Raw genomic sequence first — 15651 nt, 5'->3', positions numbered from 1 at the left:
GAGGGGGCGGGCACGTGACCTTAGTGAAGGGAACCCCTACTGACACAGCCATTCTGACCCATTGAAAGGTTTGAATACGATAAATGCTGCTTTATCTTTTTTTTCTTTATTTTGTTGTTGAAAGGAACAAGATAGTGGGGCCCTAAATGCCTGGGTGTGCTTAAATGGGGAACTCTGAGACATCTGAGCTGTGTGTGTTTGAAATCTAAGCACTTTGACAGCCTGGGAGATACCACAGGTCACCTGTTTTACTCCATGGGGATAGGCCTTAGGCCTTGCAAGAAATTGTCCGTGGATGAAGTGTAGTTTAAAATCCCTTCTCTACTGGAAGGATCCATCCACTAAACCATGGCCTATAAAACTTTGTAAAACAGTGCTTAAAAAATGTTTGAAAGGGCAAGTAGATGAGCTGAAAGCTTTGACAGCTTGACTTATAGTTTGTGGCTTGAAAATTGAAATGTGGAGTCAAGGGTTCTCTTGAGATAGTTATAGCATCTGAAAATAAATGTAAAATTAAATAAATAAACAAATAAGTTAATAGAATAGCATGTATTAAAACAAAGAAAATAATGAATTGCTTTTTACTATGCAGTGATTTTGAGCAATGAATCTACTTTAGTGATCTGAAAAGGTGTTCCACTACTTTGTGAGGGAGCAGAAAATTAGCAACACCTTTCGATTTCATGTGCAAAAAACAAAGAAACAGGTATTGCTAATTAAAGTGCCATTTTGATAAACAACCAGATCATTACGGATTACCCTAAATTCTTCTGGTAATGTCACGGAACGCCTTGAGAGGGAAGGCGAGGGGTGTTTTTCTTTGCAGTCAGGGGTGATCTGAGAGGAGCTGGCCCATCCTCCGTGACAAAGAGCTGAGGAGTGTTAACCTGATTTCTGCATAGGGGCGTTGCATCAGTGAGGGTAATAAAAATCTTTGTGTATACTCTCTCCACAAATAGCTGCAGGGCATCTCACAAAGCCTCTGGCCTCCCTAAGTCATTGGCCTGCTTCTTAATTGCCACACAGACTCTGTGACACATGGGCAGATAATATGACATTTTCAGTTCTTGTCACTAGCAAACACCACAACATCCCTTGTACTAGTTGCTAAGAAGCTGTCACAAACCATTAGCAGTTGGCCAAAGTTGCCCTATGGCATTTCCTCATGGCATCAGCAAAACAAGCATAAATCACCCAGTGGAGCCTGCTGCTGTACTAATGAGGCTGTAAGCTTGTTTATGGACTAGCATCATTTTTATGATTATTTCCACCTTTTCAGCCTGCCTTCATAATTTGCCTTTATTTGGCAGCGGGAGAAGTCAACTCCTGAAACACAGTCACTGCTGACATTTTACAAATGTGGCTTATAGCTGCTGCCATATGCCAGCCTGACGCTTTCCAAGCTAGCTCATTGAAGTTAAAAAAAGAAAGAAATTAGGCACAGACCTCACAGAGGTGATCGGTATCAAATTGCAGTGAAAATGGAAATGCCAATAAAATTGACGGCTTAGACTTTCCTCCAAGGTTTAAGCCTGCAGCGGTCAACCTTTAGTAAAAACATTGGAAAAATGAGGTTAAACATTTTAATAATAAGAGGGGGAAAAAAGCTACAGAGTGCAAACATAATTGCTTGCCTTAGACACAAGGCCTTCTCTCCTAAAATCTAGTCTTCCCTTCGTGTTTCTGTAACTCACATGGGACAAGACCAGGGTTTATTGTTTTAGGCTTTCCCGAACATGCACCGGTCTTTACACCGGATTGAAAGCATTTGCTTCCAATGAAAATCTTGTCTTAGATTACAAACCAGCAGTGTAATTTCCCTCCCAGATGGGAGTAGGGTAGCTCTGTTTGCCTAGAAACAGTAGGAAGAACAAACTGCATTAAGCCAAGGCTGTTTTTGGCTTGAGCTAATGATGTAACAGAAACTTGTTATTTGGGGGCTCCCCCCGCCCCCCCGGCTCCCGACCCCCACCAATCGGGGAGGGTTAGGTCACTTCCACAGTGAGTGAGCGCATGGAAGCTGGCCTTCGCTTAAAAGCTTTCTCTATTGTATCTGCATAAGTCTTTACTTAAAAAATTCTGTTTCTAAGGCTTATTCTTTCTTACAGCAGGAGAAAACAGGAAAGGCTCTGGTGAGTGTTTTATATGGAATGTAGAAAGCCTTTTCCTCGCCTAATAGTGTATATAATGCAGGTGCCCTAAAGGCATGCTTTCAGGAATTCTTTTGCCTGAGGTAATGGGACGCAAAGGCTGTTTTAAGGCCTTGATTATTCCATTGATGCACAAAGCTGAAAAAAGTCATCTCCAATGGATTATAGCAGATATTTCCATAAATTATCAATGAATTCTCCTCAGACAGGTGGCGGGTGTTGCCTGCTAAATGAAACCAGAAGAGTTTAGGAACAGACAAGGTTTAAATATGGATTTCTCGGTTTACTGAATGACATTAGGTTTAGAAGTGTTTTCTATTTATTCAATAAATAACTGTACAGGTATCCAGTTCTTTGGCTGGTTAGTCTTTCTGTTGAAGAGAGAAAAGTAGGTTAGCCCATGGAAATTTTAAATGCTGTCGAGTCATTTCTTTGCTCATGTTTCTTTTATGACTTATTATTTTATATGGTAAATTGCATCTTCTCTGTATGAAAAGAATTTCAATTCTAGGCTGTTGGAGAAATTCTCAGTCAAAGCTGTATAGAATGCTTGTAATAATTGTGGTTATAAATAAAGAATGTACGTGGTCTGTATTCATTAAATGCAGAATAGGCCTTAAGTGCTGTTTCTAGTTCAGAAACACTGAGCTTTCAGCCCGGTTTTACCATTTTTGTTTAACTGCCTCCTCCTAATGAAACCTTATCAAGTGCTGACAGGTTACAATAAGAACCTTTACCACATTGATATTACAATGTTTGATTGTGTGCTGCAGTTTTTTTCTTTTTATCACCTCTTTGTATTTGTATACAATTCACCCACTTTAGGCAATAAGGTCACTGATGATGGTATCGTATTATAAAGAATGAATATTGCTGTTATATATTGGTTTCTTGGGGTTCAATGTAAGAGTTCAATGTGGTCTGTAAGTTGTTTTAGGCAACAGCTTAATGCCTGTAATATGGTTGTTGTAACACCTCAATAGAAAAATTCCACACAATGCAGGCTTAAGGACTTGACTTGATATGGATTTGTACCCACTTGAGAACTGTTATAGAAAGTAATTGTGCCATGTCTAGCCCTGAGTTCATTGCCACTGTGTTGTGATTTGAAAACTAAATGAAAACAAATGTCTCTGAATGTTTTTGCAGGTGATGGTTTGGACAACAGTGTTGCTTCACCCAGCACAGGAGATGATGATGACCCCGACAAGGAGAAAAAGCGCAATAAAAAACGAGGAATCTTTCCCAAAGTAGCAACAAATATCATGAGGGCCTGGCTATTCCAGCACCTCACAGTAAGTGCACCTTTATTCTCATTACCCTTGAGCTGCTGTTACAGAACATTTTCAGGAATATCCTAATTTGAGCACATTTTTCACTGACTTATTTATTTAACAATAAATAAATGTGTTTAAAAACGGAATCCTCAATTACAAGGGGGTCCTGGCAAAGATCAAACAAACAGACAGCATCAGACACAAGCAAACACAAGGATGTTGAATTTTACACACAAACACACACACACACACACGCACGCATGCATGAACACGCACGCACGCACACACACACACACACACCAGTAGAATGATGAAAACTGATGTACTTAGTTCTAAGCATTATCAGCTATCATCCACAATAGATCTTACCAAGCTTTAATCAAATAATGGTAGTGTTTAGCTTTGAAGCCAGACAGTTTAACTGCTGGGGGTAGGAGTTAAAGAGACAGACACAAATAATTGGAAAGTATTTTTTTTTTTCTTTTTCTATTACCGTTTGACAATATCTTAATATTTGAGTACAGTGTAATTAGTAAAATTATATATGGTAAAGACTGACCCATTAGATTACCCGATATAGTATTCAGAGCCAAAATCTGCAGAAGGGATGAGTGCCACAACAGTCTAACGGTGACCTGATTATGTGGATGTATGAGCATAATGCATGATGTCATTTTGCAAAATCTATCTAAGATTAATTAATTGGTATTCTAGAGTTTACGAAGGATATTGCAAAACATGACAGCTCTAAGATGAATGGTTTCTGTTTTCATTCTAAAGGCCAAGGACCGTGGTGATACTGGCAGTAGGAACCATAATGAATTGGTCTGATCTGCTGCCCTATTCTAATGGAAGTATTGTCACATTCTGAGGCACCAAGTCATATCACTGTAATCTGAACTGTGGATGAAATACCATTGCACATTCAGACCTTCTTGTTGTCACACTAATAAAAATGTAGACAAGAATAGCAGTTTAGAGTCTTTGTGAATGTTGTTTGTATTACATGCCTGCTATCTGGGTATCACATGAGATTCATGAAAAAGGTTTATTTACATCACAGGATTGTTTTATTATTAATCAACACACCATTGAATAATCAATATCAAAGCTGACTAAAGCAAAATGTGGGATACTTTAAGACTAAAGACCCAGTGAGGAACAGTTTTGTGAATGCATAATCCTTTGAAATTCAAACAGGCATTTGTGATTTAGCTCAGTTGGTAAACATATATCTTAAGGTCTGCAGTATTGTATGCATATTTCAAATTGCCTTCCATTGCCTTAATGTGATAAGTGATGACATAAATGCATTAATTATGCCTTACTACTATTTACAGTTGTTGATTAGTGTCTACAGTAAAAAAAAAAAAAGAAACAGAATATGGACTATTTCAACTTTGAAGCAGAGCTAACAGAATCTTTTTAATTATTTGAACAACAACACCAGTCATTAAAAAAAGCATACATAATGACTGTGAGTAAAAGTATGACTATGGCATGGTGTGGTCCACTGCATGGAATTTTTAAAAACCGGAAAATAGGAAAAGAGCATGGGTCATAAAGCCACACTAGTCTTTTTGCTTGTATCCACCTTTTAGAGTTTCTTTTCCTTAAGCTCAGGCTTGTGCTGTTGGGTAAGTGTTCAAACAGCTAGAATAATGTGGCATATCAGTAGGAAGTGTCAATAGGTGTGCTGTTAGAAAAGTCCTTCCATTTTTACAACAGGGCTTCTGAAGAATTCAACCTGGCTCAAAGTGCGAGTGTGAAACAGCATTACCTTGACACGGAAAGTGGGTGGTTTGCTGTGTTCAAGAGCTCCTTGAGTCATTTTCATTTGGGGAGGGGTGGGTTGGGTTGGTGGGTTTTACCAAGCCCACACAAAGAACTATGAGCCTTTGTTTATAATTCATTAGCAGACTAAGTATGCCTCAAATGTGCTACTAGAGGGCAGTTCCAGACAGTTTTCAGTGTTTGTTCTGAATTATTATTTGTTTAAATAAGAAAAATAATGCTTGGTAATAGATTAATGGAAGGGTCTTGACCACGTATGGATAATATTTGAAAGGTGCCAGCTTTTATCCTGGTAAATGCACTTTCTAGAAAGAAAAGCCACAACCCAACCATTGTAGTTTGATGTTGATTTTGTTTATCCTCAATGTTTTTGGTTTGCTTCATCTTAACAATAAAGGCGTAATTGTGGCAGGTGCCCTAAGGAGAAGTGGGATTCTGTTTTACCAGTTTCTCTTGCATGTAATTAGAGGTTTTTATCCTTCTGTTTCCCACCCCCCTCTTCGCAATTGGGTATTTTCTTGTTTAATTTAACAAGAAATGAGTAGTAAATGAAAGCCATTGCCCGAAATCCCACTGTGACTGTGTTTTGCACTTGGCTCCCCAATGAAAAGGCAATTTGTGAAATTATGTGATAGAGTAATTAGATGAAACACAGGCTTCAGATTGTTGCCATGCAGACGTTGTGAGGGCTTGCTGGAACAACAGATTATTACCTTGGCAAGCTGGCTCATTGCTTCTTCCTTTATTTGTAAACAGAATATTTAGCGTCTGAATGCAAAAGGAGCCCGCAATCACAGCTCGTAAAAATAAACCACAGCAGAGCTTTTAGAATATTTTACAGAGTGTTCATGTAAAAATTGAACTGGAAGGCAGAATCCCTGTTAATACAATTACGAGCTAATCTGCCACCCTTTGCACACAGATGCAATAATGCCTGGATAGTTATTTTCCCTGGAAGCACATTAGACAAACCTCAAAGCAGCAGTTCTTGAACAGAAACAGGTGCGAAAACTTTTATAAAATTATTTTGACATTATAAACTAACCAGTTGAGCAATATATATCAAAAAATTCTAAATTGAAAAACTGGCAATGGGCATTTGCCTTCTAGGTATTGATGGGTTTTTAATGCTTAAGTAATTTCAGTCAGAATTAGGGAGAATCAATCAGCTTGGTTGTGGCTCATGGAATTGAAGACAGAATGACAGATGTTCAGCACATGACTGCTGTGAATGAATGCTTTAAAAACTAAACTATGTGTATAGGGTTTTTTTTTTGTTTGTATTTGATATTTTTCAATATTGAACTTGCATAATAATATGTGAATGAGAGAGAGAATTATGCCATGAATAAATACTTTGTGTGCCTGGTGAAGGCTGATGTTACATTTTGTCAGCTTAGGCTTCTAAATAAGATCTATCATAACTTGTGATGTATTTTCATGGCATTTCTATTCTTGCTCAAAAGAATTTACACAGCTATATTTTTTTATCATTTTATTTATTTGGGAATACTAAATGTAGCTAATTCAAGTTGAAGAAGATTGTGATACAAAACCATGGATTGTGAAAAGATTGTGATACAAAACCATGGTCCAACCCTGTTATTCTGTCATTCGAGCACTGTTTGCAGCCGAATAAGATGGTTGATATTTTGTAAAAACTGGAACATTTCTGTTAGGCTTCTTATGAGTATATTTTAGTGTTCACGACAGATGAGTATTGAGTGTTAACAGGACCTTGTCAATTACCCCTGTCCAGTCCCATTGCTATGGTGACAATGCAGCATGACAAAAGTTAATATTAAGGTTCGGAGAGCATAGTTGGCCGTTACTGTGGCCGCAAGCCATCTTGTTGTTGTGAATTAGAGTCGACAGCCTTTGGTGTTAGAAAATGACCAAATCTTTAATGACAAGGTCACGAAAACTGCTGTGCGAGACACAAATTTTGGATATTTCCTGCCGATGATACATCAGTGGTCATAAGCTGTCTTATAAAACGCACAAGTGTGTCCCTCCCAGATTTGACATCTGTGTTATTAAATCAGTTCAAAGTGACACGAAACTGAGGTTTCTAAAATTCTTTCAAGATCTTTTCATATTTTTCTCAGGTGATACTGCTCAAGCTTTGTAAACTTGTAAACTTTAAAAAATTCTGGCAAGTCTATCATGCCTAGTTTCTGTGACTGCTCATCTTAGAAATGCTACTTTCATAAATGTGAGCATGGAAGCAGCTAGTGGAAAAAGAGAGTCTCTTGAACTACCTCGTCAAAATGACCAGGCCATTAAGGGTCAGAGGTCACCAAGGCTTCAAATGCCATTAGTCACTGGTTGTTTATTGCTGGAGCCCCAGGATGTCAGCACACTGGTCACCCATGGCAACCTGGGCAAGGCATTCTGTCACAGGCTTGGCAGGGAGCCTACTTCTTATACTTCCTCATCACATTTATAACACGGGTTGCTCACATCTCATGGGACTTAAATTCCCTAAACTGGTAAAATAGGAATGCAAAATGCACAGACTTACAGGGAACGCTCAAACTAGGTTTTCCCCTCTGTGTGTACATGGACTGTATTGTATGTATATACACATGGCAAGAAAAAATCCATTCATATTAATATTTATAAATTTAATTTAGCAGCCTAAGGTCTTTGATTGTTTCTTAATTCTGTCTTTACAGCGGTCAGAATCCGAGGTGCCACAAAAATCAGAGTATTACAGTATTTTCCAAAGATTAGTCTGTAGTTTTTAATTTTTTTTTTTTTTTTTTTTTAATGCAGCAGAAGTTTGACTGTCTTTTGTTTTGAAGTGATTTAGGAACATTTGGAAGTAATGAGTTTATGCCTATTACAAGACGCTGGCAAAAGGGCGCAGCTGAGTCAATTCATCTGCTTTAGTTCCCCATTGAGCTCTGTGCATCCCAGTCCCACACCTTGTAGTGAAAACATCATCAATTACAAGGCTGACAGGCCCCTGGGACCCTGTGTAAGGAGCTCATTGGGGGTAGTCTTTGTGGACCAAAAAACCCACCGGCATTCAGCAGCATTCATCACTTCCAACCCTCACAGGCAGCCTGAATAAACGGCAGGGTGTACTATCAGGGACCGAATTAAAGAAAGGATTGGCACCAACCGGCTTGATGTGGGAAACCAGGATTGCCGCTGCTGTCAGTCTGACAAGTGTGTTTGAAAAGAAATCCTTACAATGATTGATCATAGTGGATACTTGCAATCTGGCTGACCTACTGTTAGCAGAGTTTAAAAGAGAAATCTTTAGTAACTAGGTGAAGGGGGAGTGAAGTTCCTTTTTTGACGTCCCTAAAGGGCATTTAAAGTGCAATTCTCATAAACTTTGAGCTACTGAAATCTACAGAAGTAAAACATTTATTACAGTGTATAAGGTTGATCAGCTTCTCATGCAAATAATAAGGAGATCTGTACCACTGCAGATGTTTAACTTCAACTATAGTTTAGAATCTTTTTTTTTCTCTGTTAGGTGTATACAGATTGACTTGTGGGTGTTACCCTAGCCATGCCTTCTCTAGATAATCTAAGCCTCAGGGTCTCAGTAGAGTGGTTTAATAGGGTTGTCCAAATAAACAGAGATTCTGTGAAAGCCTTTATCTCGGTGCTGGCACTAGTTCTCACTCGGTTGTGCCTTTTTCATTAACAGCTGCATGTGAAGAGTTAGCAGGAGTTAGTGGCAGCTGATAACCATTGTCTGTTAATATAGTTAAACGTTATTAGTCTGACAGCAGCAGACAAACATTATCAGATCTAGTAGGTGCAAAACAGCAGTAAGCTTTTATTGGGGGGTACAGTAATATGTAAATTCCAATAAAAGTTACTACCTCACAGACTGGCAAAATCCGGGGGCGGTGGGTGGTTGTCTTTTTTTTAAGCTTTTATAAGAAAGCTGTAACAAAAATAGTCAGTATAGTTATTGTAAAGTTCTCAAAAGAAAAATGTGCCCCTGCGCAGTGAGTTCCATGAGGACAAATGTCATTCCAGTATCGGAATGCCAGCTCCCGGCTATTTGGCCATCGTGGGCATTTCTGCCCTTGTTTTTTGGATTCCCATTTTGCCACATGCACTGTTCCACAATGCATAAAGGCAAGGGTTATTTCTAGGACAGATAATTGAACATTAATACTCGTTGACGTTGTCGTTTGAATGATGTGTCAACCTGACAGGGCCGATGTGCTTACATCTGCTGATTGGCTGCGGACGAAGACTATGTTTGTCAGCTCAGACCCAGGGCCTCACTGCAGTAGAGCCACGGATGATGCAGCCATTAATCATGAGCTGCCATCTTGGGGTGACACATCTTCTAAAAATGTCCTGTATGGTGGTCTAGGGCTTAGTTATTACCTGACATAACTGCAAAGCATTCTTTCAGTGAGGGATATATCTGTTTTACACTAGTGCTTAAGATGTTATTGTACATCATCTAATTATATTTTTTCTAAAACCACAGTCTTTAGGTCACCCATAGTGTGTATGTTCCTTGTAAAATGCTGAACTATTGGTTCATTTTCTTTTTTATTTCTAATTTGATAAGTGGTTCTGTATTCTTTTATATAAAGATGTACCTTACTCTCCTACATATTTAATTGTATAACATTTTATGCAAAATGTACCATTTGCAAGGTTGCCATCCTTACATGACATATTTTTTAAGACTGAATATTTATTTTCTTTATTTGCGATTTCACTTTTATCTTTACCAATATATTTGCACACTTGTGTTTTTACATGTTGCAATGTCCATTAATGTATCTATGACCCCTTTATGTTTACTGTGGACTAAAATGTCAGCTAAATTTGCATCCCTTCTAAAAGCTACGATCAGTGCTTTCGGAAATATTTTTTTAGTTTTTGTGAATTATGAAGTATACATAAATGCTTCCAAACAAATTTTGAAATGTTGGGTAATAATTTAAAATATGTAATTATTAATGGTACTCCTTAACCCTCTCTTCCCTTTTCTTATAATCAAGTAGTTCATTCCTATTGAGTTCGTCAACTTTTCTCAATTCTTTCTCAACAATTTGTTCTTTTATAGCCTCTTTTCTTAAGATTTTATTTTAATTCCTTTCTTTGTTTTTTGTAGTCATTTTCGTCAGAACAGATTATTTATATCCTTATTTATACCCAGTCCTTTAGGAATTGCTGTTTTAGTATAGATAGGATGTACAAATGACATACGTAGGTACTGATGCTTATCAATAGGTTTCGAGTGAAGATCTGTTTTAATAGGTCCTTGATCAAGTTTAACCACTTTTTTCATAATAAAAGCATTCCATTTGTCTTTCCCGATCTTTTAATTCTGTTATTAACTGATCCTAATCTATCTATCTTCTTGCCAGAAAAAAACTTGAGCCCCTTGCGTTGTAATGCTTTTTGTAAGGCTGTTAATGTTTTATCAGGTAAATCCACTTCATGAGCCTTAGTGATCTTCTCTTTGTTTTATTCTTACTTGTGTACACCTGATTTTTAGTTACTTCTTCAATACTAATATTATTTGATGCTTTTCCTAAGTCCCTGTTCTGCATTATGTTCTTTTTGTGTGTATTTTTTTTTCTTCTCATGATTCTGATTCCCTGCAGTTAATATGTTTGATGTTTATCTATTGCTATTGCATTTAAGTATAATTAATTCAAAATTATTATTTTTATATAACAGATTAATTGGTTCACCATTACATGGAATTGAAGTTTCTGTTCCATCATATTTAAATCATTCCTTGGTCTATTTATAATACCTACAGCAGCAGCAACCACTGCCTCGGTAGCCCAGGTCTCTATGCTATCACTGCTTAATTTCATTTTCTCGATGTGTTCTTTATAATTAGGGCATCTGTTTTTCTGGTTTTATTAATTGTATTTTTCAGTGCTTATTTTGAGCTATTTTCAAGTTTTATGTAAGTCGTTTTTTTTTCAGGGCTTTCGTTTTTGATATACTTTATGAAATTAGTGTTTTCAGTTACTTTCCAAAATGTTTGAGTGTTTTTGTTTTTTTTCCGTGTGTGTCAAAGTAAGTATAGTAATGCAACAGTACTTGCACAATTAAGTTGTACTTTCTTTCCTTTGCTGTCTTCCACAAAGAAATCCCAATGGTCACGTGCACAGTATTCTGGGGTTTTTGTGTGGAGGCATTTTTGTACATTTGCCACAATTCTGTTTTAAATACTCCTCATCCTAAATGTATACAGCTTTAAATCCTGCTAACAAACCTCCATCCTGATTGTAATCTAGTTTTAAATCTCGCAAGCGGAGTCTCCAATAGAGATGTACTGTCACTCAGTAGTTGGGGCGGGTTTAAAGTATTCAGATCAACGATAGATACAAGTCAGGAAGGTGGGACATTGCCCAGCAACACTGACAAATATATTTATTATTATTTTTGCAGTAGGTTTTATTTTTTTGAATGGGAAAAGGGTAAAGTCAACGTGAACAGTTTAACCATTTCCACAGTTTTTTTCCAGTGTTTTCCAGTGTTTATTGGATTTTTTTTTTTCAGGGGTGTTTTGTCGGGTTTTATCAGTTAAAAACCAACAATCAGAAGCCCTATTTATAATCCTAATCAAGGTCATTTATATCTATTTTCATTTCTGCTCATGTGTCCTCTTACTAATCTATATTCACCATTGTGTCACTGATCTTCTGCTACCATATCAAGGTGCATATTTTCAATTACTTTTATATATATATATATATATATATATATATATATATATATATATATATATATATATATCTATATATATATATATATCATGGTTATTTGACTCTTGTGTACATTATTACATGCCGTATTTGAGGAAATTATTTTGGGAATTTTTTTAGATTTCCTGTCATTTAATACCCTCGTTTATTCTGCCATTATCCGTAAGTTCATAAATTGTTTAATGGATCCTATTGAATGCTCCAGAGCAAAACAATGGACACAGTTATATGGGAATATTAACTCCCAACATCTTTTGTATTCTGCTAAATAGCATCTAAAGTAAGCATGTGCATTATGAAATGTATTATATGTGCCGTTGAATTAATGGACCCTTGTTTTCTGATATATTTATTTCACCATATATTCTTTTTGAAAGGGAAAAGGGAGAGAATCATATTACAGAAAGCATTTTAATGTTTTAAATCACTTAACTAATGCGCTATCTTTGCACATTTCAGCTGGACACCTTCTTGGTAGATGCACAATTTACTAACAATTGCAAAGTAACTGAATATTAATCTAAAATCTTGGTTTGCTTTTTGGAGGTGAGAAGCTAAAGATATACTTTGTGGCTTTAAATAAATACTATAGCATGGTTGAGGTTGCATTGAAGGCTAAGCTTTGTTGTATTTAGATAGCTGCTTAATATTTTGTAGAAGCACTGGGAAAACAAGAGCATTAAAAGGCATCTTGCTTGTTTGTTACACCAAATTAAATCATTGATTTGCAAAGAGTTACACTGATGTGAATGCACTGGTAGAAGACATTATTCTTTTTGGAGTTCGAACCTTCTCAGGTTGAGGGAAAATCTTCTTATAGCAGTTCAGTGTGTTTCTTTTCCCCTGATTTTATCCAGATAGAGTACAGGGCATAGGAGCAATTGCAAAATACCTTTATTCCAGGATACTTTTGTTTTCCCTGTGGACTCTTAAAATGAGCATTAATTAAAATAGTGAGGTCAAAAGGGTAATTATGATAATAACATAATAATATCAGCGGGTTATTAGGATTTTCTGTGGTCCTGAAATTACTTCCTTCGAGTATCGCATTTCAGAGGCATTAACTAAAGGATCATTTCCGTAAAAGTAAGGTTAAAGCATGGGACTCAGCAGCAAGGTGTAAGATCATAACCTAATTCGTGTGTGTGTGTGTGTGTGTGTGTTATTGCAGTTAGGGTGGTCTAGTCTGATTTAGCAGGCAGCACACTGTGAACACAGTCAAGGATATCAACATTTTGCAATAAGTGAAGTTTTCAGACATACAGGTTTCACTTTAAGATTTCTTTATATCCAGGAAGGAAGCCAAGCTAAAAAGAAATATGAGTTGTAAACATCCTTTGAATGTTGTCCCTGCAAACACGTCAGACTAGTTTTTGTTTGCATAATATGCTGATTGGGGAGGGGGACTTCGTACCTGCAAGCAGTACTCAAATCCATGTCCCTGTAGATATTAATATCCACTGCAGACTGCTGGTAGTCTGCTTCCAGCTGTGGCAGGCATGGTGCAGTGAATTGCTTTTGAATGTTCTTTACTCAAATAGGCAGTAATTACAAGCTTAAAGAGGTTTAGTGGTCTAGTAAACTACATAATCACCCCTGAATTATCCCAGACTCATCAGTTGCAGTCCAGCAAGCTCAAGTCACTGTTTGCATGCAGTCCTTATTACATAGCAACCTAAGCAGCAGGTGTGGAACAGCAAGCATCCCCCTTAAATACAGCTTTCTGCTGGGGACAATGACCCCTAATGAGATATGGTTATACTCCGAAAGTAGTCTAACTGGGAAAATGAACACACGTAAGGGCAAGCGTTGGCTTAGTGGTCAGTGCTTTACCCAGATAGTGGGACAAAAAAGTCCCACTATCTAATCAAACATCAAGACTAATCAAACATATTGAAACGATGCACAGAGTTAAACTCTACGTCATGAACCACAATATTAACCCAGATATGTCTGCATTTTGTTCTCTTATAGTGTCGCAATTTTTTATGAAGATGACAGTAAATAATGTAAGAAATCAATGAATCAGCGTCAAACCGAATGAAACTGAGGCGAAAGGAGGCGGTATGACTACAGTCTGGTCTGAAACGTACTGTAGTGAGTTAGGGGTTTGCAAGAGGACACCAACGACACGCTCTTGTATTTAAAAGCCCAGTGGGTTCAGCACCATGAACAGCAACAACAGCAGAGTAACACACCAGACAGCAACCAACTACCCACCGAGTGCTGCAGCGCTCATAGATATTCACACAAAGCGGACCAACTGAAACCACCCAAAGTCCCAAACAGCAGTGACAGTTCCAGGGCAGGCTGGTACAGTGCCAAGTAGGGTACAGGTGCTGTAGTGAGTTGGGCTGTGTGCTAAATACACATGGCCCCAATAGCCAGTAGACAGTACTGTATAATGCTATAAACATACCCAGGTAGGGCAATACTTGGACAGAGCATCAGTGTGCAGTTAGAGAAATAAATAAACCCATATAAATAAAGCAAACTTAGCTTCCCAGTTTACACATTTTCTACAACACACCAGTATTAGAAACAGTACTTGGATTTTTTTTCTCTAATGAAAACATTAAAAACTGCTGTCACCAAACAGTGAATTTATCATATTTATACGGACAACATGCCCCACATGTCAGCCTGTTCCTATCCAGTTTTACATAACTGTTGCATAACTGAGACAGAAGTGTTAAAGGGACTAGAAGCTTTTAAAATAAACAAAGCCCCTGGGCCAGATGAGAGCCTCCCAATAGTACTCAAAGAAATTAAAGTTATTTACAAACCACTAAGCAAGATCATGCAACAGTCTCTTGACAAAGGGGTTGTACCAACAGTCTGGAGAATTGCAAGCGTAACACCGATCCAGTAATATACTGGACTACCCGCTGCTCCTTAGGCCAGTTGTACTCTATTGAAAACAAAAAGTGTGATTGGATCCGGGATCACTAGAGTCGGATCATGTGAAGGTGTTGTACTAGCGGATCTGGGTTAGGCTCCACTGATCCCTAAGCTTGATCCAATTCTGGAGCTACACACAACGTATCTAGGAAAACTGACCAATTAGAAGCAAACATGTATGTGTGGCGCGAAGTTTAAATACCCCGGCTGTCAAATTTGAATACAGCCTGAGGTCACGGTAATGTTACGAAGAAAAGGTGAATAAAAATATATATATATATATATATATATATATATATATATATATATATATATATATATATATATATAACATGTTGCTTATGCCTCTCTTAAAAATGAAAGTGGGCACAAAATACCTATTTTTTTGTTTAAAAAATTTGAAGCCTATTTTTACCGCAACATCAGCCTTGGCTGCCTCAGTGTAAGCTACGCCCCTGATACAGGCCTGTGCTGATAAAAATTCAAGCCCTACATACACCATGCACTGCTTTTGTAATGTTAATCTATTGTGGTAAGTGAATCTTTGATCATATTCATCCAGGGGGTAAAGAAAGAAAGCTTATTTAGTAGCAAAAATAAATAAATAAATGAAAAAACCTGGCAGTTAAGTAGTTAATCATAACAAAAGTCTACAAGGCAATTTTTAGGGAGGTTCTGTTCATTAAATACCAGAGTTTAGCTCAAGGTCAGCTTATATTAATGCATTCAACTTTGCCGAGGAGGAGAAATGGAGGAAAAGGGATAAAAGAACTTCCGCAATTGTTCTCCCAACACATTCAGCCA

The 15651-nt window shown here is 37.4% G+C and overlaps 1 protein-coding gene across 2 annotated transcripts in view; it reads left to right on the top strand.

Annotated features, from left to right (window-relative positions):
- LOC121316118 (homeobox protein Meis1) overlaps positions 1 to 15651 on the top strand; it is a 61211-nt gene that overhangs the window by 22463 nt on the left and 23097 nt on the right. For both annotated transcript variants that reach the window (XM_041250897.1, XM_041250898.1), the window contains exon 8: positions 3300 to 3445. In XM_041250897.1, coding sequence (XP_041106831.1) covers positions 3300 to 3445 — 146 coding nt within the window. The remainder of the gene's footprint in view (positions 1 to 3299; positions 3446 to 15651) is intronic.

Source organism: Polyodon spathula, chromosome 5, assembly GCF_017654505.1.
Source record: "Polyodon spathula isolate WHYD16114869_AA chromosome 5, ASM1765450v1, whole genome shotgun sequence".
NCBI classification, from domain to species: domain Eukaryota; kingdom Metazoa; phylum Chordata; class Actinopteri; order Acipenseriformes; family Polyodontidae; genus Polyodon; species Polyodon spathula.
This window is presented reverse-complemented; position numbering and strand designations above follow the sequence as displayed.